Consider the following 25685-nt stretch of genomic DNA (forward strand, 5'->3'; position numbering starts at 1 on the left):
AAAACCAGTGCCAGCACTCCATTTACGTGCCGCAGGAATACAATACATTGTATTCAATACAATATACATTTTGGAAAATACAATATACATTTTGAAAAACAGGGTAATACATTGTACTTTTGGAAAACAGGGTAACTCCCATGGTAGAAAATATTAAGGGGCACATACATTATCCCATGATTCCAAAGGTCTATCTAGTTAAGCATCTTGTTCTTACAGAAGCCATCCAGATACCTATGGGATCTCAAGCATGGCCTGAGTGCAGCAGCACTCTTCCCACTTACGATTCCAGCAGCAGGTATACAGAGACTAGAGGCAGAACAAAGCCATCACAGCTAGTAGCCATTGATACACCTATCCTCCGCAAATCTGCTAATCCTCACTTAGAGCCATCCAAGATGGTGGCTGTTACTACAACCTGCTTAGCTGTGCGAAGTCCTTCCTTTGGTCTGTCCAAATCTTACAACATTGGATGGTCCTGAATACTAGCATTATAAAAAAGGGAGAAAATTTTTGCCAACTTTCTCCACATCATGCACGAACTTATTCAATTATACCATGTCCCCCATTATGTGCCTCCCCTCCAAAACCCCCCTAAGAATCCCCAATAGTTGTTACCTTTTCTCATAGTGGACTTGCTTCACTTCCTTAAACATTTTGGTTATCCTTTTATGAAACTTTTCCAGTTCTACAATAATCATTTGGAGATGTGGTGATCCAAATTGTGCACAGTATTTAAAGTGTTGACGCCCGAGATATTTGTATAATGGCATTGTGCTTTTGGCAGTGTTATTTTCAATCCCTTTCCTGATGATCCATAGCATTGAATCTGGCTTTTTACAGCTGCCACTTGTGGGGTTTACATCTTCATGGAGCTATCTACTACAGTCCCAAGGTTCAGACCCCATTAATGTACAGTGGTACCTCGTGTTAAGAACTTAATTCGTACTGGAGGTCCGTTCTTAACCTGAAACTGTTCTTAGCCTGAGGTACCACTTTAACTAATGGGGCCTCCCACTGCCGCTGCCACTGCACAATTTCTGTTCTCATCTTGAAGCAAAGTTCTTAACCCAAGGTACTATTTCTGGGTTAGCAGAGTCTGTAACCTGAAGCGTCTGTAACCCGAGGTACCAATGTATATGTTAATGGGGAGGGCTGCCCCAGTGTGCATACTTTTGCATTTGCTTACATTGAAGCACATTTGCCATTTTCCTGCTTATTTATCCAGGTTTCAGGGATTTTTTTTGGAGATCCCCACACTCCTTTTTTTTTTGTCTTAACAATCTTGGGGAATTTGGCATCCTAAATAAACTTGGCTACCTCACTGCTCTCCTCTTAGATCATTTATGAACAAGTTTAAAAGCTCATGTTTGTCCCAATACTAATCTTTGAGAGAATCTTTTTTCTACTTCCCTCCATTGGGAAAACTGTCCAGTTATGCTTCCTGTTCCTCAGCCAGGATGACATCTGAACTTGGCCAAAGAGTGCTCTTATTTTACAGAGTAAGAGTGGAGGATGCATGTTTTTGTTAAGTTCTTATTAAGTAAATAAAAAAGTTAGGTTTACCCCTCAAGGCATTACTTTGGCTATTATGGGTACTACACTTTTTGTGTTATTCATAGTAGCATAAAGGAGTGGGCGGGAATGCGGGTGTACACTAAACTGGAAGACAATGGGGTTGACTTGGTGATAATGTCTGAAAAGTTTCATTAACAATATGGTCTGTTGCTTGATTAGTGCTGCTGATCTGAGTTTTTTTTAAATAATAATAATAATTTTGTGGTTGCTTTAAGAATTGGTTTAATAGCATTGTGCATGTTTTATGGTGTTAGTCACCTTGTGCTCCTGTTAAAATGAACAGTTGGATCTAAAAATAATATAATAAATACATAAATATGTCAAACTGTACAACCTCTACTGCTATTTTTCTTTATTGTTAAAAATGTCTGTCTTTTCAATTGCTAGCAAAGGTATTAAAAGTTAAATTCAATCAACTCTAATCTTGCTGCTAAGATCTATTTTGCAGTGTTGTTGTTTTTTTAATTTTAATTTTAATTTTTGTTTGTGTTTGCAAAGCTTCTGAAAAATGCACTGCTGCAGGAAAGGTTGGCAAGTAGTACCTTGAGTGTAGGAGGAAAGGAACCATTCCTTTGGCACTGTGCCCCACTGAGTACCCAAAGCGGACCATTATCTCACACAGTTACAGAGTCTGCCATAGCCTTTCTAAATAGTAACTGCAGATATGAAGCTCAGCATTCTAGGCTTCATTTCCATTAAACCCAGAAAGAAATTTACAAATGCTTCTGGTGTGGATTTTCAGTTATGTCTTGTTTCTGTATAGAACAGATCCATGTCAGACTAAATATCACTTACTTGCTTCTCCTGCCAAAAAGCAAATGACCCACCTTTGCCCACAGGCCATAATGGCAGAGAAACACAATCTGTATGCACAACGTCCTGGGTTTAATCTGTAGCATCTCTGGGTTCTGAGATTTGCCAGGCTAGGAGAGACCTTGGAGAAATGCTGCCAGTCAAAATATACGGCTTTGGGACCTGTGGTCTGATTCAGTACTAGAAAGATAAACAACAGGAGGCAAATGATATATTCCAGAGTTGGGAAGCCTGTCCCTCTTGTTGGACATTCATTCATTTAAATTGATACATCACTTGATTATTTTTAAAACCCTCAAAGCAGTTTATAAAACAACAGCAACAACAACAACAACAACTACCATCATCTCTGACCACTGGGCATGCTGGTAGGGGGCAGGTGGGAGTCAGTATGTCCATTATCTGGAGAGCTACAGGTTCTGTACTCCTTATAATCTTATAATAAGGTGATTAGATAGATAGACAGACAGACAGACAGACACATAGATAGATAGATGATATAGATAGATAGATAGATAGATGATAGATAGATGATAGATAGATAGATAGATAGATAGATAGATAGATGATAGATGATAGATAGATGATAGATAGATAGATAGATGATAGATGATAGATAGATAGATGATAGATAGATACATAGATAGATAGATGATAGATATGCATTATATCTTGACACTCTTTGGGTCAAAACACATTCTTTGTGTTTTTAACTTAGAAGAGTGGTGGATCTTGGCATCTCAAATTTCTGTGGCACCCTGTGTGATGCCAGAATCTGGTGGCCCCTGCCTCTCGCCTTCCATTGGGTGTCATTGCTGCAGCACCTGCTGCAGTGCCCCAGAAGCTTAGCGCCCGGTACAACCAAACTGATTGCACTCTCCTAGATCCGCCTTTGCTGAGAAGGATAAAGGATGATGGAGAAGAAGAGTTGCTATCTGTTTCTTTGCATTTTCAAAATCTTCTGACAATTTCCCCACTATATTAGAAACATTTACTAAGAGCAAGAAACTGAGTCCCCATCCACATTTACAATAGCAGATTTAAGTGCACAGTTGTGGTTATCATCTTCAACAACTTAAGAAGTACATAAATAATACTCAGGTTGTTCACAAGATTTTGCCTCTTATTTAAAATATGGGAAACTGCTCTCGGTTTCATTCACTGGAAATAAATTACTCTGAATCTGGTTAGACTTACTTTCATGTTAACAGACATATACAAAGAAAAACATTGTTTGTGATAGAACTGAGGTTTTCATTCATTTTACTGTAGGCTAAGAACAATATAAGTCTTTCTCCCTCCCTCCCTCTCTGTATCTTACTTTGCTGTGCATCCTTAAGAATCCATATTATTTTTGTGCAACCCAACTCTTCTATCCTTGCTTTAATGATTTTCTTCCTTGGTGTAGTATGTTGGACATGGATACACTCTCTCTCTCACAAACGTATATATCTTATTACATCCCACTTTCATGTTAAAAATTTGCAACCAAAAGCTTGCAACACAGCAATAAGAACAATTTTTTTAAAAACCACAATCCACAAAACATCAGTAAAATAGAAGAATAAAAGACAACATACCTAAAGCTGAGAGCAAGTAAGAAATGAATTACAATTAAAAGTCTGGGCATTTTTTTAATCTTCCCACCTGATTCTTAATATTGGGTGCTCAAAGACTAGATAGTGATCATTAGACTAGTGTTCATTATACATTTTCAGCTGCAGCAACATTATGTAGTTTCTGACTTCTTGGCTTGATGGAGTAAATTCAGAGAGGAGGGGAATAGGCAGATAACAAATAAAAAGAGCTCCTTGCAACCTGAGAAAGATGTTCTTTCCCACTGTATTGTACTCTGATACACACTACACACTGTCTCTCAGATAAACTTAGTCTTCCACTAAGAAAGGTTTGGGCACATTAATTAAAACAAGCATTGTTTAAAGTCATTATGGTTCTGCCCCCTCAAATGAATCATTCTATCTAGTCATGTCCAATCTATTAACTAAGACACAACAAAACATTTCCCTAACTTTTGTAACTCGTTCTTCAGCCTGGTTTCTGTTTTCCTGAGTTGCAGCCCTCAACAGGTTCCACTCCTATGTTTGCTAGTAAGGTAAAGGTAAAGGTACCCCTGCCCGTACGGGCCAGTCTTGACAGACTCTGGGGTTGTGCGCCCATCTCACTCAAGAGGCCAGGGGCCAGCGCTGTCCGGAGACACTTCCGGGTCACGTGGCCAGCGTGACATCGCTGCTCTGGCGAGCCAGAGCCGCACACGGAAACGCCGTTTACCTTCCCGCTGGTAAGCGGTCCCTATTTATCTACTTGCACCCGGAGGTGCTTTCGAACTGCTAGGTTGGCAGGCGCTGGGACCGAGCAGCGGGAGCGCACCCCGCGGCAGGGATTCGAACCGCCGACCTTTCGATCGGCAAGTCCTAGGCGCTGAGGCTTTAACCCACAGATTAATTACAGAAACAAGGCAGCTTCTTATCTACACAGGATGAAGGATAATAATGCAAAGGAGTGCTGCTGTGCAGATACCAGTGAGTGTCATTTAGGATGCAATCCTAAACACACTTATCCGGAAGTCAGTATCTTTGAACTCAGTGGGAATTAGTTCTGAGCGGGCCTGAATAGGAATGTTGTGCTGTAAGTCTCTTAAATAAAAGACTTCTGGTGAGAGACTTCATTAAGAAAGATGAAAGGTGGTAATAGTTACACTTTCTTGGAGTATTGTTTTATCAATTCTTGTTTGCTGCCTTGGGCTCCTTTGGGATATAAATTTAATAATAAATGAATAGATAGATAGATAGATAGATAGATAGATAGATAGATAGATAAATAAATAAATAATGTGGCTCTAGCACATCCTAGCGCATTAACTGGGGAAATAGGTAATTATTTGAAATTAATTAATTAATAATTCTCATTTTGATCTCTAGGGCCAAACAGGTCATAATATTAATTAATGAATTTTGTTTATAATTGATTCTTCTCTGGTTCACAGGCTATATATTTGTTTTTTGGGGAACATATTGAATCTCAGTTCAGCCCTTTAGAAAAGCTCGCAAACCATGAGAATTTAATTCTCAATATTCTGAATTGCTTATATAATTCAATTCAAAAGTCATAGTTCTGTCACCAGCACATGCATTCTCCATTAAAATCAATTCAATCTCACAGAAATGAGGAAGAAGAATTATAGGGTATAACCTCACCATTAATTTTTGTGCAGAATCTGCCATTTCCTCTTTATAAACAGCCAGTGGCTAATATGCCTAAGACTTAATGTTCTCATATCCTGGTTTGATTTACAACTCTACTTCTGGGGGTTTGTATAGGAAATCTGACACTTCACAAAATAGATATCAGTAGGACTGTCAGCTGTCAACACTGCTGGAAAAGAACTTAATTAAAGAATCTTGAATAGAACATTAATACTTTGCCCAAATAGTCCTGTATTTTATATTACTGAGGAACTCTTGGGAATAAAGGGAAAATGTGCTGAACATTTAATTATATTTGATAAGGTCTAGTGGGGTGGAGCAAAAGAATAAAGCATTAATTTTGCAATATATGTAGTAGATGAGCATTGCCTGCAGACCTACAGACCAGCTAACAAATGCAACCATACATCCACAAGCCTGGCGTATAAATCCATTAGTATTTCATAGTATTGTGCATAGTGTTGCATTACTTGATTTCTAGCTTCTGTTCCATCATATCTAAAACTTTATTCTCTGTGTACTCAGGAAGCATAGGAAACAGTTACAGATTACTGCTTTCTGCTCCTGTTTATGTGAAAAGTTCCAAGAACGGCTATCATATGAGTACAATGGAGGTCTTTTAGCAGTGTGCTGACACGAGAGAGTCATGGAACTATGTTGTTTAATTGTGTATTCTCCAGTGCTAGGCAACTCTCCAAAACCTTATTGTAAACATTGTATAAGATTTGCCAGGATCAGCACAATAACGGAACTCATGCCTTTATATGCCTAACCAAAAGTGACAGTTACTTCTTCTTTAGCATTTACATTTCTCTTACTCTGGATTGCAGACTGTGACTTTATGCCTTTGACTGACCTTTCCATGGACATGATTAAAACCTGCCATTTACAGCTCCAGCCTCATACCAAGCTCATATACTGGCATATTTTTTAAAATAATAATAACAATACAGAAACACTCATCAGTTAACTTGGAATTGCCTGCCTTTTTACTCCCCCAAAATATTCATTTGTATGGTAATATATGACAACAAGCAATAGATTAAAGGTGAACATGCATATTTTGCAATCATTTTGTGCACATTTCTACTGCAGTCAAAAATGTGCAGTTCTTTCTCAATGTGCTTGTTTGCCGTGTTTATGACTAGTGTTCACCCACATTTGAATATTATCACTATTAACTACAGTGGCGTATAGTTACGGTGTTATGGGACAAAGAGTATAGTGCAGAAATAACAAAGACAATTTACTGTTCAAAGAATGTGATTTATATAGTTCAAATTTCCATTGTATAGTTGCTAAATTAACTACAGAAAATAATAATAATAATCATCATCATCATCTAGTGTGGGTAGTACCCCAAAATATCTACCATCTATAGCCAGAATAAATCAGACTTTACTTTCTCCTGCATCTAACGATTGCATGTTACAAATGCCAATCACAGTGCATTTTAATATAAATAAGAAACCAATCTCTCATCTTTCAACTTTTTACATGATGTCTTGATTGAAATAATCCAATTTATATGGAGGTTTTCAGTTACAAAGACAGACCATCTCAGGCTCTGAAAGGTACAAGGAAAAACAAAAAGGAACTACATGGTATGATCTGCAGCTATTCTCACAATTAAATGTTTTAGAGTTGTGTGGTTGACTGGCAATTTATAAAGAAACAACAAGAGAAAGCATCCAACTGGTAAAAAGTTGTTCCCAACCAGGTCAAAAAATGTTTGCCTATCTTAGATTTTGCAGTGCAGTATCTTCTTTTAAAACCAAAATTGCGAAAGTCAAAATTTTCATTGGCACCCAGTCTCTGGTTTTGACATATTATTCTTTCCCCCCTCTTTCAGTGAACAACTCATGCATTATTTCTGTCTTATTCAAGAAGTCCATTGCCAAAGAGCCAGAACCATTCACTAAAGAGCAGTTATGTCCATTTTGACTACCTCAAAAAAGATAACTGATTATATATATATATAAATGATTAAATGAAAGCAAGACTTGTTTATAACAAATGGTATTTGCAGTGAAATATTGCTATAATGTACCATCACCTCTAAACAGGAGTGTTTCTGTTCCGGGTTCCAGCCCTGTAGTCTTCACCAGGGATACAGAGACTCAGGCAAGCCAATTCACTTGTCTTCCTCACCCCAGTTTTTTTGTTTTCTTTTTCCAGCTGACTTTCAACATTCCATGTTGTGCTTTGAGACCAGTCCTGTTGGCGTTCATCCACCATTCCTTTAAGTGTGCCATTAGATGAATGATTTATGCAACATTGGTAAGAACTATCAATTTGACAAAAGGCACAATGTTCATAACCCCGTTATCATATGCTTAATATATCAGTATCTAAAACATTTACATTTGATAATTCTCTGTCCCATGTTATAATTTATCTAGGAATATCTATAAACCTTTTGAACTGCAGGACATATACATGTGCTTTAGGTTCACAGAGTCTTCCTTCGGTAATTTTGTTCTGCCTTGTGTGCCACTGCAAGCCTTTAAGACATGGGTAGAGTTGCACTGGGCAAAACTGCAGCTTTAGAGCAAACTTTTCACATGACCAGTTTTCCATCTGTAGAAAGCCACCATGAGAGTGGGAGAAAAATAAGCTATTATGGGCATCCAACATTGATGGTCTGGTTCGGCTCTCAGGAAATCCTATCAGCTGGAGAAGCATCATCATTGGCATAACTGTCAAGTGTCCCTTATTTGAAGGGGCAGTCCCTTATCCCAGCACCATGTCCTGCTGCTGTCCCTTACTGATGGATGTCCCTTAAATGTTCATTAAATGATGTCCCTTAAATTTCAAAGGAAGCAGCTCCTCTCCCTCCCTCCCTCCCTGCCGGCCAGGGAGGAGAGAGGCTCCAACTGTGTTGCTTGGCTGTGTTGCTCACCCAATAAGAAGTCTAAGAACGACTGGGGGTGGAGCTTGCATGCCTTGTGTGTGGCTAGTTAATGCAAGCTGAGGGGTTTTTTGAATGCTGGACGCCATTTTGTTGCACGTGCTGCTGCAAACTTTGCAGTGCAAAGCCAGGCTGAGGAGCCATCTTAAGTTGAGGCTGCATAGGCCTTGTAGTGCATGTGATTCAGATTCTATTCAGTTGAACCTCTGGTTACAAAGTTGGTTGGACAGTGTTCTCGAAGCTACCAGCATGAGTTGGACCAGACTGCAGGAGGACAGGAAGGCTGGAGTGCCTGGAACAGGTGAGGCTGCCGGTCCCTTATTTTGGCTGCTGGTCCCTTATTTTCAAGGCTGCTGGTCCCTTATTTTCAAATCTGTAAGTTGACAGCTATGATCATTGGCCAATATGTAACCCTTGTATCCCAAATGTTAAGGGGTCTGTGTCATACCCGGACAGGTGCTAGAGAGTCTGTGGACCTAGAATCCCAGGCCTGCACTCCTGCCTGAATCCTTTGTGCTGTCTGCCCATTGGCTCAATAGGCAAAATCACTCCAAATAATGGGAAGGAAGGGGCTAAATAGTATGCTTGGCAGTGGCACTCTGTCATATTTTGAGATTTGACTTGTAGTCCACTTGATAAAAACAATAGTAGGTTAAGCTATCTGTCAAAAACTTTCTATGCATGAATCTGGTCTACCAAGACAACAAACAAGATGGACTAGTAATAGGATTCTTCTTGTCAGTAACCCCCTGTTATCGGTTAAATTGATATATTAGATTTGCTGATCTCATAGCAAATAATTGATACAATGTCTTTCCAAGCTGATGGGTGAATGCTAATGGCAATTAAAAATGAGGATTCATTTTCTTCCTGAAAGAAGTTTACTTTAAAGGCATCCTTTTTACTGGCAGTACAACTAAAATTGTAACACTACATATTAATCATGCCATGTACTTATTCATTTCACTCATCCTTGCAACCTAAGCTTCCTATTAAGTATATGACTTTCAGAAGAAAGAACTAGAGAGCATTCATTATTCACATAGTGCAATATGTTTCCTTGAAAAGGACTGTTTAAATCATTCCCACTGCATCGTTTGATTTGAATTCCCTGTAACATGCTCGTCATGGGACACATTCCATTCTTATGACGTGCTTCATTGATGAAATATGTATGCTTCTTAGCATCATGATGAATTCTGTCCTTTCAAAGAAATTATGCTCAATATTGTTCATATGTGGCTAATATTGTACCTTTGATTATTCACATACATTGGTGGTGCTGCCCCACTGATATGCTCCTTGCCATTTCCATTTGCTCAACCTACTTTACAGAGGACAACCCTCTATCTGAAGGGCTATCAGAGGACCTTCATAACCTTCTGGAATAGGTTATGAAGATCACTGGCTGGTCTTTTTAGGAAAGTTTAGAGCTCCAGGCAGGTGTGATCCACAGGGAGAAATAACTAAGAAGTTGAAGAAGCCATATGTAGTGGAACAATGGGGTTGACCCAGCACACTCAGTTCAAAAACTCTTTCAAAGTTCAGAATGCTATCTGAGGGAGCTCTGATTCACAAAGAATCCCTGCCCACTGAAGTAAAAAGGACCCAAATAATACAAGTGGAATTCCAATACGGGACTACTAATGAGAAAAGAGGGGTCCATAATGGAAGTAATACAGGGTATAAATGAAAGAAAATGAATCAATATATTTTTGCAACGAGAGCATACTTTTCCTGTCATGTGCCGGCAGCATGAAACACCTTATGAAAACTAAGATGTCTCTTTCTTAGAGAAAAACGTAAGAATGGTAATCAAATAAAAGATGTTTTTACAAGCTTCACTGAATCACAACAAGAGGTGCTGAAGCCCCCAAGACATTCCATGAACTTCCACAAAACGTGGACCCAGATTTATTCTTGCAAGTCGTTTATTGGATCAGGAACTGCAGGCCTACAGTTCTGCACCCAATGCACTTCAGAATGCATACCTTACTGTAGATACATACTCAGTAGCTGCACTGCTTTCAATGGGATGCACCGAGACCACAAAAATCAGTAACAGAATATATTTCTTGGTTTTCTTACTCAGAAAGGAACCACCATCTAACAACAACAACAACAACAAAAACAATTTATTATTTATACCCCATCCATCTGGCTGGATTTCCCCAGCCACTCTGGGTGGCTCCCAACAGAATTAAAAGTACAATAAACCATCAAACATTAAAAACTTCCCTAAACAGGGCTGCCTTCAGGTGTCTTCTAAAAGTCAGATAGTTGTTTATTTCCCTGACATCTGTTGGGAGTGCGTTCCACAGGGTGGGCTCCACCACTGAGAAAGCCCTCTGCCTGGTTCCCTGTAACCTCACTTCTCGCAGGGAGGGAACTGCCAGAAGGCCCTCGGCACTGGACCTCAGTGTCTGGACTGAATGTTAGGGGTGGAGACACTCCTTAAACATCTCAGTGCAAACTGAAGTGCTGCAAAAGTATAACTTTTACATAGCCCTGCCCACTTAAATCATAGGATGCTGCCTTATATTGTGTCAAACCATCTGGTCTAGTATTGTCAGAAATGTCTAGCAGTGGCTCTCCAGGGTCTATCCCAGCTAGAGATGCTAGAGACTGAACCTGAAAACTTCTTCATGAAAGCAGCTGATCTACCCACTGACCTACCGCCATTCCCTTGTGGCAGCAAGTGTGAATATTGTGCATATTACGGATAATGTACATATTGTGAATTGCACAAATGGAGCTAAAAATGCAAGTTACTATTATGACACCTTAGCTGAGATATTTGTTCCCTCTTGTCTGTTTGCAAATGTATTGTGTCAAGTTGGAAACTGAATACAGTGGTACCTCGGGTTAAGTACTTAATTCGTTCTGGAGATCTGTTCTTAACCTGAAACTGTTCTTAACCTGAAGCACCACTTTAACTAATGGGGCCTCCTGCTGCCGCTGGGCCGCCAGAGTTCGATTTCTGTTCTCATCCTGAAGCAAAGTTCTTAACCCGAGGTAGTATTTCTGGGTTAGCAGAGTCTGTAACCTCAAGCGTCTGTAACCTGAGGTACCACTGTATACAGAGGGTGGATGACCAGTGCTGCACTTTCAAAATTGTATGAAAAGTATTTAATGGAGTTAATTTAACTTCCAGAAACATACTGTTGCTGTGCTAGGTAACTGTTTACTGATCATCTGTTTAATCAAACTATAAAGGTATGATCCCTAGCTCCTTGGGATTGCATTCGCACCCAATATATAGTTATAGAGAAGCAATATTAGTATACTTTTAGAAGCCTTCTGTTTTCGTTTTCATTTACATATTCACTAAATTATGTTTTCCATTATTTAAGTTTAAAATATCCCTAGATACAGGTTTTTCATTCTGTGCCACTCTTCCGAAGTTTCATTTATTTATTATTTTAAACCCTGCTTCAGCTTCCTTGTTTTTAAACAAAAGACATGACAGACACAGATGGAGTGTTGCCTTTGTGTGCACTGGCTATGATGCTTCTTTCTTTCTTTCTTTCTTTCTTTCTTTCTTTCTTTCTTTCTTCCTTCCTTCCTTCCTTCCTTCCTTCCTTCCTTCCTTCCTTCCTTTCTTTCTTTCTTTCTTTCTTTCTCTCTCTCTGGGGCAAGGAGACACTTCACCTTGGCAGAATCAGGTGACAAACTCCAGCACTAGATAGTGACAGACCTATTTGGCAAGTATAAACCAAATTTGTTCTCACTAAACAATAAAAACAGCAGCAGCATACTTTAAGGCTGTATGCTTCAAAGACTGTGTGGAAGGTCGCTGGCAGAAGAGCTGTTCCATTGTGCATTAGAACCACACAAAGGAGAATCATAGTCCCACTCGCACCCATGAAGATTATGTATACAGTACTGTAGGGGCATGAAAAGAACATTTTTTAAAAAACTGTGGCAAGCTTGGGACCCTCTTTGATCTGCACTGCTACAAGAAATTAGGAGCAATATTGGAAGTCAGTCCTGTAGACACAGTAATAGCTATCCTTATTTTGTTGTGTTATCCTTGATTTTCATAGATCTTTTAAAAACAACATTGGTTTTAAAACAGAAAAGGTCCCTGTTTTACAGGTGCTAAACTAGTACTTAGAGGCAGGTATGGGCTGTATGAGGGCTAGTAAACCAAATATGAATCTCTAGAGGGAAGACATGTAGGTGAGTGATTGTCAGGTAGGCAGCCTGTTCTGGATGGTGACACACTCCCCCTGAAAGAACACGTACATATTCTGGTGGTACTCCTTGATTCAACTCTGTCACTGGAGGCTTAAGTAGCTTCAGTGGCACAGGTTACCTTTGTCCAGGTCTGGCTGAGTCACCAGCTATGGCCTTCCTAAACAGAGATTACCAGAGCAGTAGGTCTTGGTTTAATAGGTTATCTGTTCTCTGTATTACTGTAATATACTTTAGGCTGCTTTTGAAAATGGTCTGGATGCTAAAATTAATGTAAAATACAGCTGTGAGGATGTTGCCTGGGGCAGTAGCTGGGATCGTATAACACCGTTGGGTGCCTATAAATGTCTTGACTGCATTGAAGGTACTGCTATTGACTTAGAAAGCCCAAAACAACATGGGACCTAGGTAGCTGAAGGAGCATGTCTCCCTCTCCCTTATATTTAGGCATGAAGTCCTTCTCAAGACACTATGCAGCAGACAGAGCAAGTATATTCTGTGGTGACATGAAATAGGCCCTAGACTCTAGATTAGAGTCCACAGCCTACAGAGTGATCTAATTCAGCAGGTTTATTTTACTTGTATTTAGAAAACAAAGCTGAAAACTTTGAAACTGCCAAATTTGTGTATTACTGTACATGCGGTTGGCATTGATTCATAGCTACTAATGAATTTATGAAGCAAAAAATAAAAAATAAAAAATGTTCTGCACAAAAACGAAGCCCTGGAAAATTTCCCATAAAATTTCCTGCCTCAAATCATTGTGACTAGAGGGCCAGAAATATCTTGGATGGATGGATAAATAAAAAAATAAAACAGAAAAATAAAAATAAAATTCTAGAATAGTAACCAACAGCCATATCAATTTAGTACTCCTGCTGTGCTTGCAGCCTGCTAATGGTGATGTAACATCAAGACCCAGACATACAGCTATCTAGCCAACATACTCAGAACATAGGCTTCCAGCCTTATAGCACAATCCTAAGCATCCCAAGTCCCGTTCAGTTACATGGAGCTTACTTTTTCTCTACATTTAGAGGATGGGGTGTTCCTGATTTAAAGCAATAAAACCATTTAAAAACCTTCAAGGCAGCTCACAATATTTGCTAAAACACTACAAGACAACCCAACAAAAATTGAGAGGATAATAGAAGAAAAAAGTTCACAAAGTCAACACATGCCATTGTTCCATCAGTGCAAGGATTTCTCCTGATGCAATGGAACAATCTACCACCTCAGTCCTCCACACACACTCTCAATTTGTTCTGGGATTTCTCATCTACCCTCCAGAACCAATTTGGGGGTTGTGTGGGGTGCACATGGAGGCAGGAAAGGTGTGTGTGTGTGTGTGTAAAATATCCTTGAGCTAGTGTTAATCCTTGTACTAGTGCAAAAATTCAGTTGGATACCACCCCATTGTATATCACCTCATTTTTGAAATTAGGAGGTCATTGAATTGTTGTTAACCTATCTTTTTCATTTGTTTAACAGTTCTTCTTATATGCAAAAAAAAATACTTAGTAATTTAAGACCTCACAACAACATACAGTTCTTCCATAGGAGGCACATCTTATAGCTGGCAAACCGTAGCACATTGTAGCACGACAATGACATGTTGTCATAGATAGATTTGTTTAAACAGACAAAGTGAGTTACTTCCAAAGCTTTCTCCACCTTTTAAAAAGACCTACATTTTAAGAATATTTCTGTAGCATTTTGACTCTTGTGCTTTCATGTCCTGAGGTAGCAGAAACAAACAAGGAAATCCTAAATATAAACTACAGGACATGCTCTCCACATATGGACAAATTCTCATAGCACATCTGGAATGGTTCACTCTATCTATGAAACCTTTGAAAGGTCCCTGTGTCTGTGCACATTTCACCCACTTTTGGAAGAATAAGAGGTTTCAAAACATGGAAATTCAGCTGGTCTTCTAGCTCAGTGTTTCCCAACCTTGGATCTCCAGCTGTTTTTGGACTACAACTCCCATGATCCCTAGCTAGAAAGATCAATGGTCAGGGATGATGGGAATTGTAGTCTGAAAACAGCTGGAGACCAAAGGTTGGGAAACACTGTTCTAGCTAACCAAAACATCTTTTTGAAAGGTAAAACTGAGATTCTCTTCCACTGTCACAAAGATTTGTGTCCAGCTATACGTGTATACTGGTATTTGTTCATTTCTGTGTCCCTCCCTGCAGTCATTCCTGATTCCCATATCAAGTATGCATTGCAGTCATTGTCTTCCAGCCCTCCAAAGAAGCAGGTGTTCATTTTCTTGTTTGCTCTTCCTGAATTATGATTATGTTCTGGTCATGTAGTTTCCTTGAGTGCTGCAGAAACATCTATAACCCAAGTGAGTGCATGTGGTGCCACTTGAAAGTGTTATACAAATATTAATATTTTTATGCTGACAGCCATTCACATATTTCTCAGGCCAAAGGCCTACAGCCAACAAGGTCTAATCATATGCCCTGAAGGAAGATGTAGTTCTATGAAGTGTAGGTTCACATGTTGACAAACCCAGGCTCAGAGCACTTCACATGCATTATCTAGTTGTAATCCTTACAATGGAGGTCAACAGCAACTCCCATATTGCAGGTGGGGAAATGGATGCTTAGGGAGATGCTTAGGCTTGCCCAAGATCACCTAATAAGTTCATGGCAGAGATGAGATTCAACCTGGGGAATTCCAGGTTCATAAGTTAGTCTATTTAACCACTATTTAACCACGGAGGTGATCAGTTACTCTTTATGAGAGGGGGTGGCTCTTGCCTGTTTGAAGGAGGCAGTGGTAAAACCACTCCTTAAGAAACCTTCACTAGATTCGGAAAACCTAACTACCAGCCAGTTGCTAATCCCCCTTTCCTGAGCAAAGTTCTGAAGAGAGTGGCTGCAGACCAGATCCAGTTACTCTTCGAAGAAACTGATTTTCTGGATCCATTTCAATCAGGGTTTTGGCCCGGTTTTGGCACAGAAACTGCTTTGGTTGCCCTGTATAATGACCTCTGTTGATTCTCCTTGACCTCTCAGTGGCTTTCGATACCATTGACCATGCTATCCTTCTGGAGCAACTGTCTGAACTAGGGGTGGGTGGCACTGCTTTGCAGTGGTTCCAGTCCTACTTGGATGGTCATTCCCAGAGGGTGTTGCTTGGGGAATGCTTTTCAGCTCCATGGAACCTCCAATGTGGGGTTCCACAGGGCTCAATCCTCTCCCCTTGTTGTTTAACATCTACATGAAACCGCTGGGTGGGGTTATCCAGTGGTCTGGATTACGTGGTCAGCAGCATGCTGATGACACTCAGCGCTATTTCTCCTTTACATTTGCAGGTGAGGCAGTGGAAGTGCTGGACCAGTGTCTTCCCTTGGTGATGGATTGGATGAGAGCCAACAAACTGAAACTCAATCCAGATAAGACTGAGACACTATTAGTGGATGGTTCCCTAGACTGGATGGGTGGGAGTTCACTTGCTCTTGATGCAAGTTACACTTCCTCTGAAGGAGCAGGTTCATAGCTTGGGAGTACTACTGGATCCTTTGCTGTCACTCAAAGTTCACGTGGCCTCAGTGGCCTGGAGTGCCTTCCATCAGCTTCAGCTGGTGGCCTAGCTATGCGCCCTATCTGGACAGGAATAGCCTAACTACTGTTGTCTATGCTCAGATAACCTCAAGGTTAGATTACTGCAATAAGTTATACATAACCTCTTGGCCTCTGAAGATGGTTCGGAAACTTCACCTAGTGCAGAATTCAATGGCCAGGTTGTTCACTGGAGCAAGATGGTTTGAACATATTACACTGATCCTGGTCTGACTGCACTGGCTACCATTTAGTCCCTGTGGAACGCCCTCCTAATAATAATAATAATAATAATAATAATAATAATAATTGACAGAATTATAGAAACTGCGTGAGAAGATGGATGGAACTGGTGTGCAGGCTAGTTGTACTCAAGCCTGATCTCTGTGTGGTTGCTTTGAAATGATCACTAGCTGGGACTGATGGGAATTGTAGTCCAAAACATATTGAGGGGAACAAGTTTGGGGTAGGCTGCAGTAAGGTCCCCAGTGTGTAGTCACCATACCATGGAGAGGAAACTCATCCAGAGGGAGCAAAAAGCTGTACATGCAGGTTCAGATCATGGATACAACACTCTTCACAGCTCCATAAGATGTATGATAGAGGATAGAGCAGCTCCAAAACATGAAATCAAGAGAGCTCACATAGAACTGAATGTCTCATTTAAAATAAAAGAATAACCCAAGAACAATCAATGCCTGTTTTCTCAAACTTATCACAGGAATAACAAAAGATATATTAGGGGACCAAACTAGAAAAGACACACAAGATCCAAGGTCAGCTCTCCTGACATTTCTATCAGGATTTGTTCTGTGGTACTGAAGGGGTCAGTAATCTATTCCTCATGTCATTCTTCAAATTCAAATGCCTACACACTACAAATGCTATGTGTGAGGAAAATGTGTAAGTTTCCCTGCACTGCAACAGAGTAATATTACCAATGGGGTTTGCCTTTTACAGCATTTTAATTTTTTTTCAGTGAGGAGACAATATTTCTATCCATGAGGAAGAATATTTACTTTGGGGGGACAGTATTAAGTCTATGAAGGACAATGGTTAAAACAGTCATTACTAAAGTTCTTTCGGGGAAACATTCACTGTTTAAAGTAGTATCAGATGTATGGTGTGAATATGGCCTATGTCAAGTTAAAAATGTGACTGTTTTAAGAGTTTGCAGTAGTGTAGGTTGCCGTTGGCTCCTTTAGCTGCATCATTTCAATTTATTCCAAGTTTCTGGAGAAGTGGTGAAGTGCTGTTTTCAACCATTCAGTCCTGGATGATAAATTTCTTGAATCTCTTACAATGTATATGTTTTCTGGCTCTTGTATCTGGGCCTGTATCGACATTTTTTGTTTATATATCATTAGATAAATATGTCCTAGCAGTTCTTAATTTCCCCCCAAAATGACTTAAGAAAAAATGATACATGGATTTTGCATACTAATATGATATAACAATCAACATTTGTTTGGAATCACCAAATAATATTCACATATGACCAACTAGCCAACAACAAACCATGACTTAAGGTCAGCTACTGATCATGGCTTGCTAGAGAGCAACATATCACTCTTCCTGGTTTAGATATAATGGGAAGCTAAGTCTTCTGGGTTTGCTCCTCCACTAGCGCAAATGTTATAAGCAAAGTGGGAGCGATTTAGCAGTGTGCACTAGCAAGCTGCTCGTTCACAATAAACCATGATTAGCCTTAAAGTTTGATTCACCCTACAGGAGAAAACAGATACCATGCAGATAAGTTGTGCTGAACTAGGCATCATTGTTGTGAAATCCCATCATTCTAACACTTCCCAGAACCAAAGAGTTTGGCTAAAACTTAGTAGTCTAGTTACTTCAAATCTGACAGTTGTGTGGGAAGCTCAAGTTTTATGTTTCGGCTGGCCAAAGGCAGGGTATCTTTTATATCCTATATTCATTTTACAGTATGCAACAGCCAGCTTAAAAAAAGCTGCATTCGCACAACACCTTTGTTTCACAATTTTGTTTTGTTATTAAGCTAAGGGCGGGTGGGGAGGACCACTAGAACTACATCTTCAGAATGTTTTTATGGTGTTGTAAATCACCCTGAGTGTCGTGGCTGCAATTGGAGTCCAGAGTTTAAATTCTCTTTAACAGAATTAATAAATAAATTTAGAGACAGAAAATAACAAAAAGGAACCCTTTTTTTTTTTAAAGGGCATTTATCCTAAGCCAGTTTTCTTACCCTTTTAAAGAATAAGGTAGAAGTGGGATTCTACACATAAATTGAAATATATACACCTTTTTGCACACACCAGCTGCCTAAACATTGTTAACTCACAGGAAGCACCTTGTTCAAAATGTTGCTTAACCTTAGAAATTGCTCTTTTTACTTTTTTTTTAAATCCTGCATCATTTATCGTTGTATTTCTAAAGTTGCCTTGAAACCAATATTGAAGCATAGTATAGAAAGATATGCAGGTATGCAAATGAAAAGTGGGGCAATTCCTCCCTTCCACCTGCTGCTTTCTAACTCTGTGCTTTACACAGTGAGCCATTGGAGAACACTGCCATCAATGTGTGTCTGTGAATTCCCTTGTTGCATGACACTAATTAGGTTTTTGCAGTTCTTATCATGGAAAAGTGGATATTATGCTACTATGGGAACTGTGGATAAGCAAAGCCAGCTTGCTATGGAAATGATAGATGATAACCTAGTAGATATTTCGTTGCATATGCTGACACTTTGAAAATGTCTCAGATTTTAGGAAGTGTTTTGGAGAACATTTTAAGAAAGCAGACTTCTGTTTTCAGGCCTATTAGTTTCATCAGTGTTAAACAACTAAATATACATGCGTTAAATGGAGGTAGAGCATATGATTTATTCACTTATTCAATGGGATTTGAAAGTCCTTGAAAACTGTGAACCTGGTGTTTTAGGAACCCCTTCCAGAGCAGGTTGAATACCATTCTCTTGGTGGACGGACCATCAACCAAGATTGCATGGTCCCACAAGAGAATTTGGCTTATTTATTTGTTTCATTCACTTATTTTTTCAGGCCACTGTATAGAGTACAGCTTAGGCTGTCGATATACAAAGGTTGGTCAACCACTGTTATAGAATCATAGAATTGGAAGAGACCACAAGGGCCATCGAGTCCAACCCCCTGCCAAGCAGGAAACACCATCAGAGCACTCCTGTTATTCATTCTGGTATACAGTGGTACCTCAGTTTAAGTACTTAATTCATTCCGGAGGTCTGTTCTTAACCTGAAACTGTTCTTAACCTGAAGCACCACTTTAGCTAATGGGGCCTCCTGCTGCTGCCGCACCGCCAAAGCACGATTTCTGCTCTCATCCTGAAGCAAAGTTCTTAATCAGAGGTACTATTTATGAGTTAGCGGAGTCTGTAACCTGAAGCGTATGTAAGCCAAGGTACCACTGTATAATTGTTGTTTAGCCCTGAATTATTTTGTTGTACGTTACTTTAGTATGATGTGAATCAGAGGCAGTATATACATATTCGAAATGAATACAAAAAAGTAAAGAAACACATTTTGCTGCTTTTTGCTATTCTTATGAGTACAGCTTAGAATTTGGAAAAATGCAGCTACAGCTCATGGTTTGTTGCAAGCAAGACGAATCATTTTATCTCCACACCATTAAAAATGATGCCTGCAAATCAAGTTCTGTTAAAAGTCTAGGACACTTCTTAAGACTATTTGGCAACTAAACTTTCACTGAAAGCCAACACTCCACTAGCCAACCATTGGCCTAGACATGCTCATCCTGAAGCTAAGTTCTTAACCTGAAGCACTATTTTTGGGTTAGCGGAGTCTATAACCTGAAGCGTATGTAACCTGAAGCATATGTAACCTGAGGTACCACTGTATATGATATCTTGACATAGCTGCTATTTCACTCCTACATCCACAATAATGACCATGAGAGAAAAGTACATTGTGTTATCTTTACAATCTGTTAGCACAGGGCCATATCCATTTTTGTAATACTTAAATACTATGCACATGTGCAGTTGGAACATATTCAAATAATATTTATGGTATACAGTCAGGCTTCCAGCCACTAAATTACAGCTAAAATGAATTGTGGATTTTCCTTGGAAAATCTTAATATAGATCTAACATCAAACTCACAAATTTTCCACATATCATACAAATGCTACAAGAGCATTCTTATAGGAATTCCAGAACAAAATTCAGTCCTGCTGTTCCGAAGTTTATTATACCACCAAGCAAGCACACTAAAGAAGAAGAGTGTTGGTATTTAAGTTACTGTGTTTGAATGTGCCTCCTTATTCCAAGTATCAGGTACTTCACAGTATTAACAGGAATAAACAACTATATTTAAAGTGTTCTCAAAGCAAAATGTTATAGCATAACCAGTAGAGTTTGTTTATGTACCATTCATGATCTGGAGATAAGGGCAAAATTAAAGTTTCATAAACCACACGGCAACATTTTGTAATACTTTCACCCAGGAGAGGCTATATTAAGAAACATGGTCAATACTTTATTACGACTAGGTAAAAAGCTATTGTATTTGCCTGCATTCCAGATGGTTTAGCCACTGTCATGAAGTTCTGAATTCAACAAAATGAAAGGAGAACTTATAGTATTCATCATTAATATTTCTGCACTTGCATTGTATTACAACTTTTGCTTCGCACAGCAGGTCAGCTGTGCAAATATGCATGTTAAAATGGCCTCTGTTTTATATGAATGTGGACACAGCCTTAACATTGCAGTTATCACCTGCTAATCATGTCTCCATTGTAAAACCAGATCATTTATTCTCCAGGAATATAAATAGTATGGGCAGGGTCCAGCCAAAGCTAAGTGATACAGTGATACAGATATAAGTGTTTTCCCCTGGAAATATGTAGTACTTAAAAGAGTTTAACTTCGGCTGAATGATCACCTATGAAATCTAACCAAAAACTTATTACAAAATAAATTGTCTCTATTTATAGCAACAGACAGAGGAGAATTCTTATTCAAAATCTATTCTATACATGATAGCTCTTTCTATTTTGAGAAGAGTCATTGTGTCCTTGATCCACAAAATTTACCATCTAAATGTGGAGTAGGGAAAAGAGATGGAATCACAGCTACTTACACTACTCTGTGCTTTCATCGTATGACTATATTGCAGAAATAATGAGAATGTTTCATGACTAACTGCAATGAACACATTAAAAATGAAGATTGGGTCGTTTAAATTGCTTCATGCATTTTGAATCTGATGAATTCATTTACAGTCATTAAAATATCATATAGGGATATTTGACCTTACAACCCCATTTGGGTTGGGTTTTTTTTTTTTTTGGTTTATAATGAATATTTTTGCTAGCTTAAAGATGGGGATCTTTAATCTAATTCCAGTAGCTTGTAAATTCACTTCTTTTGATGGCTGTGTAATTTTTATTTAAATCTGCTTTAAAGAAAAATCCTATTATATCACATTATTTCTAAATGTGCTATATAAAACCTGTGGAGCACTTCTATTGCTGCCGTGTAACAAAACCTGAAGCCACTTGAACTACTGGAGTATTTAAACCTATTTGGGTGAGTGTGCGCTTTTAAGCTAAATTACAGGGCAAATGAGCTTTTGTGTATGGAAACAATTTGCCCACATGTCCAGGCCAGATTTATGTAGAGACAAGAAATTGCTTACTTATTCCACTGAATTATACAAAGTAGCTGTCTGCCCTTTTTCAATTGGAACCATCTATAAATTGTTTTTATTTTCTCCCTCTCCCCTTAAAAAAGAAAAAAAGAAAAAAGAAAACAAAGAGCAGGATGTCACTAAATCAGGAAATTTGGATATAATCATCAAATCTAGCAGTTCATATATGTAGGTCAAATTGACGTGTGAGCTTCCCTTATGAAACAAAGACTAATGTGATTTCAGACCATAATTTCATAGGAGTAACTGCAATACATGTTTTGAAGAAGTCATTGACTATAGAATAAATCAATATTAAATACTTTATACAGGAAGCATACTTTCAGAAGATGGTCCTTGAGGCTTTTCTCTAGATGATATCCTAATTACAAGTGCAAGCTTATTACAGTTTATCTTTCCCTTCAATTATTTACAGGGCAAAAAAGGCAAGAGGTACTGCATTAGCTATATTAAAATATTGTGTGCTTTCTTTCTCTATTATTAATAACATACAAAAATAGCTCAGGCAAATATTCCCGTGCAAAAGTGTGCTTTCCCCACCTGAGCTCATTCATTTATTATTCATATTGTTATGTGCAGAAAAGTAAAACAGAAAAGAAAAACACACCAAACCCTTTAGGCTTCTACTCTGCATTACTGAAATAATGAAGGGTGCACTTCAGTCATAAACCATAACACTTGGTAATAAATGATTCTGTTGTCTCATATGCATGCGTTGGCTTAAACCTGAGTTGACACAGAGCTTCTAAGCACCAACCATATTCCAATGCCTACTATGGTTTCTATTCAAAATATCCAAAAGTGTTGATACATTTAGTAAGACAACAACAACAACTTGAGGTTACTTTTTATGAAATGCAGCTAATCTGTAGCAACGTGATGTGAAAATAATGTGATTGCTAACAGATAAGAATTTGCCAAGCTCAAACTGCTGCTGCCAAAGACACCAAGGCAGAGAGAGTTCAGAGATCCATGTTTCTCAAAACAGGAGGCCAAGGGTTCCCAATATAGCTGCTAGGAGAAGTGCGAGTTCCTTCCCATTCCCTCTTATCATAGGCTCAGCACTCCGCCTACTAGCCACAGCCTGGTCACTGCTCCATTTTATAATTTACAGGCTTAGGTGGCTTGCCTCTAAGAGAAGCAAGATACTATTTCGATAACTAGCATGTGAACTCTTCTAGTTTGTATAAATGCTAAGATTTGTGGACTTTGGGGATACCCATGTGAACACTAGCAGTCTCAGATTAATTTAATGAATGTCTGAGAACATATGTAAATACACACACACACACACACACACACACACACACAATTAGTAGGTGCTAACAGTCCTATTTCAGTGATTGTCAACATTCACCTGCCTATATGTAAGTTTTAAGACAATTTGTCTGAGACTGTCAATGTTCACAACTGAATCTTCACATTCATCACATTTTGGACGGTTGCATTTTGGATGGTCCGTTAGCTAGAAAACCATTACTGTATAATAATTGTCAAAGTTCACATATGATACAATTTGTGTATTGTGTGCAATGCTGGTAGCTGGAGAACATTTGGGATGCCAAATATTCCAGACAGTTGATGCAACCAGCCCTGAATTTGCCAGTTTGCAGCATGATGTACTGCCTGGCCTTAGGGATTCCACAGGCATCCATAGTCACAGACATGAGCATAACAAGAGATGTCAAATGCACTTGAACAGAAAAACAAAACAAAACAGCAAACAACAAATCCATCTGCAATCAAACTAGCTTCGAGTGCTGTACTTTCACTGAAAGAGATTCCTCTGACTCTCGTCATCCAGTGATGAGAGATAAATGAGAGTTAAATCTGAGCTTCATTAAAATGTAAACCACAGCTACTGACAACTGATTTCATTTTTAACAGTCTGGCTAACATTTTAAATTTCTGAAAGCAAACTTTCAAATGCACACCATCACCGTCATTTTAAAAAGGGTTTTCTGTTGCAATCCAGCTGTTTTCAGACTTGAAAGTATCTTTAAGGTCAGCTGCAAGTTACAATGCACTTATAACAAGGGGGAAAGGCAACAGAATGTGGATGAGGGCTGGCTAAACTTGATCCCATTTTGTTACTGCACAGAACAGAGATGGAAGGAGCGGAAATGGGGAAGGCTTCACTTAAATCCCCAAGGGAAGTCCCAAAGCCCAGGGGCAGCGAAATGCCCATCTCCGCACTGATCTCTATTTAGCATTGTGGAAGGGGAGAAAAGAGCGTTGTCAGCTGAGGATACATCTCAGAAGGAGGCAGAAAAGAAAAGAAAAGAAAAAGAAAAGAAGAAGGAATGTTCTCTGGATGAAGGAAGGCAGCGTGAGGAAAAGGGGAGGGGTGAACAGGAGGGGAGAGAGAAGACAGCTGAAGACAAGGAGAAAACAGAGGAGGAGAAGGGTCAAGAGTGGCTGATAGACATGAGAAAGGAGGGAAGCCTGGGAGATGGCAGCAAGGCAAGAGATGGGCACAGAGAGGCAGCTCTTGCAGTTCAGTGACCCAGCCAGCTTCAGAGGGGAAAGCCCGACACTCATTTCTTTCTTTCTCTCCCAAACACACGCAAATATATATATATATCCTGAGAGGGAGCAGAGGAGAGGCAGAGCCAGGAAAGGGGCTGCAGGCTCTTTCCTGTATGTGTGTGTGTGTGTGTGTGTGTGTGTGTGACTGTAACCTGATGCCATCCCCAAGAGCCTTCCCCCTCCCCCTTCCCCCAGAGCACCCCCTCCCTCCCTCCCTCCCTCCCTCCTCCTTCCCGGCTATAGTTAGCAAGCCTGCAAAACTGCAGCCCAGCCCTGCCCTGCCGCCCCCCTGTGCCCTTCCCTGGCAAGGGAAAAAGAAGAAGAAGAAGAAGGCGGAGGAGAGAGGGAGAGCAGCCCGGCGGCAGTACCGTACCTTAGCCTGCAGATACTGGGGGTAGTAGTAGGTGGTGTACTGGGGGTACATCTGCTGTTTCCACACTTTGCCCATGAAGCTGGAATAAGGGAGCCCGCAGCGCAGGGATGAGGGAGGGCACTTGACAAGGGGAGGGGAAGTGGGGGGGGGGAGAGAGAGGAAAGAGAAGGAGACGGAGAAAGGAAGGCGCGGGAGGGGGGGGGGAAGAGGCTCGCTCTCTCGCTCTCCCTTGCGCGCGCGCTCTCCCGCTCTCCCTCCAAATGTCCCTGGCTCGGCTGCTTTCTTCCTGGCGGCGGTAGCTGCGGGGCTCCTCCTTCCTCGGCTGAGCCCAGACCTTCCTCCTCCTGCTGTCCTGAAAGGCGGCGGCGGCGGCGGCGGCAAGAAAGAGGCTGCAGAGGGCACCGAGGACGACACCAGAGCGCTCTCTTCTTCTCCCTCACACTCGCGCGCGCGCGCGTGTGTGTATGCGCGAGGGGGAGGGCGCGCGCTCGCGCGAGGGCCGGGAGTCGCCTCTCTCTCTCGCTCGCTCACTCGCCTCAGCAGCCCAGGCACGACCAGGGAACAGACGGCGCTACCACCACCAGCGCCCGGCCGGTTGGGAAGAGTCCTGCGCGCGGGCGCGCGAAGTGGGGTGTGTGTGTTTGTGTGTCGCTGACTGGAAAGCCGAGGGTGTCGTGCCCGCTGTGTGGCAGTGCCAAGGGGTGGAAAGGAAAGGGCCGGGGTGAAAGAGAGAGAGCGTGGGGGTGGAAGAGAAGAGGCGAGGAGCAGAGAGGCGCGCGGGGAGGGCAAGGTGGGCG

General features: G+C 40.3%; 1 protein-coding gene across 2 annotated transcripts in view; it reads right to left on the reverse strand.

Annotated features, from left to right (window-relative positions):
• The window catches only part of RBMS1 (RNA binding motif single stranded interacting protein 1), a 118334-nt gene extending 92649 nt beyond the window's left edge, over window positions 1-25685 (reverse strand). The window contains exon 1 of one of the 2 annotated variants that reach the window (XM_083711126.1): window positions 24889-25685. In XM_083711126.1, coding sequence (XP_083567252.1) covers window positions 24889-24963 — 75 coding nt within the window. In that variant the 5' untranslated portion in view covers window positions 24964-25685. The remainder of the gene's footprint in view (window positions 1-24888) is intronic. The other variant, XM_083711127.1, reaches the window with a different exon arrangement.

This window comes from Podarcis gaigeae (genome assembly GCF_964106915.1).
Source record: "Podarcis gaigeae genome assembly, chromosome: 1".
Lineage (NCBI taxonomy): Eukaryota > Metazoa > Chordata > Lepidosauria > Squamata > Lacertidae > Podarcis > Podarcis gaigeae.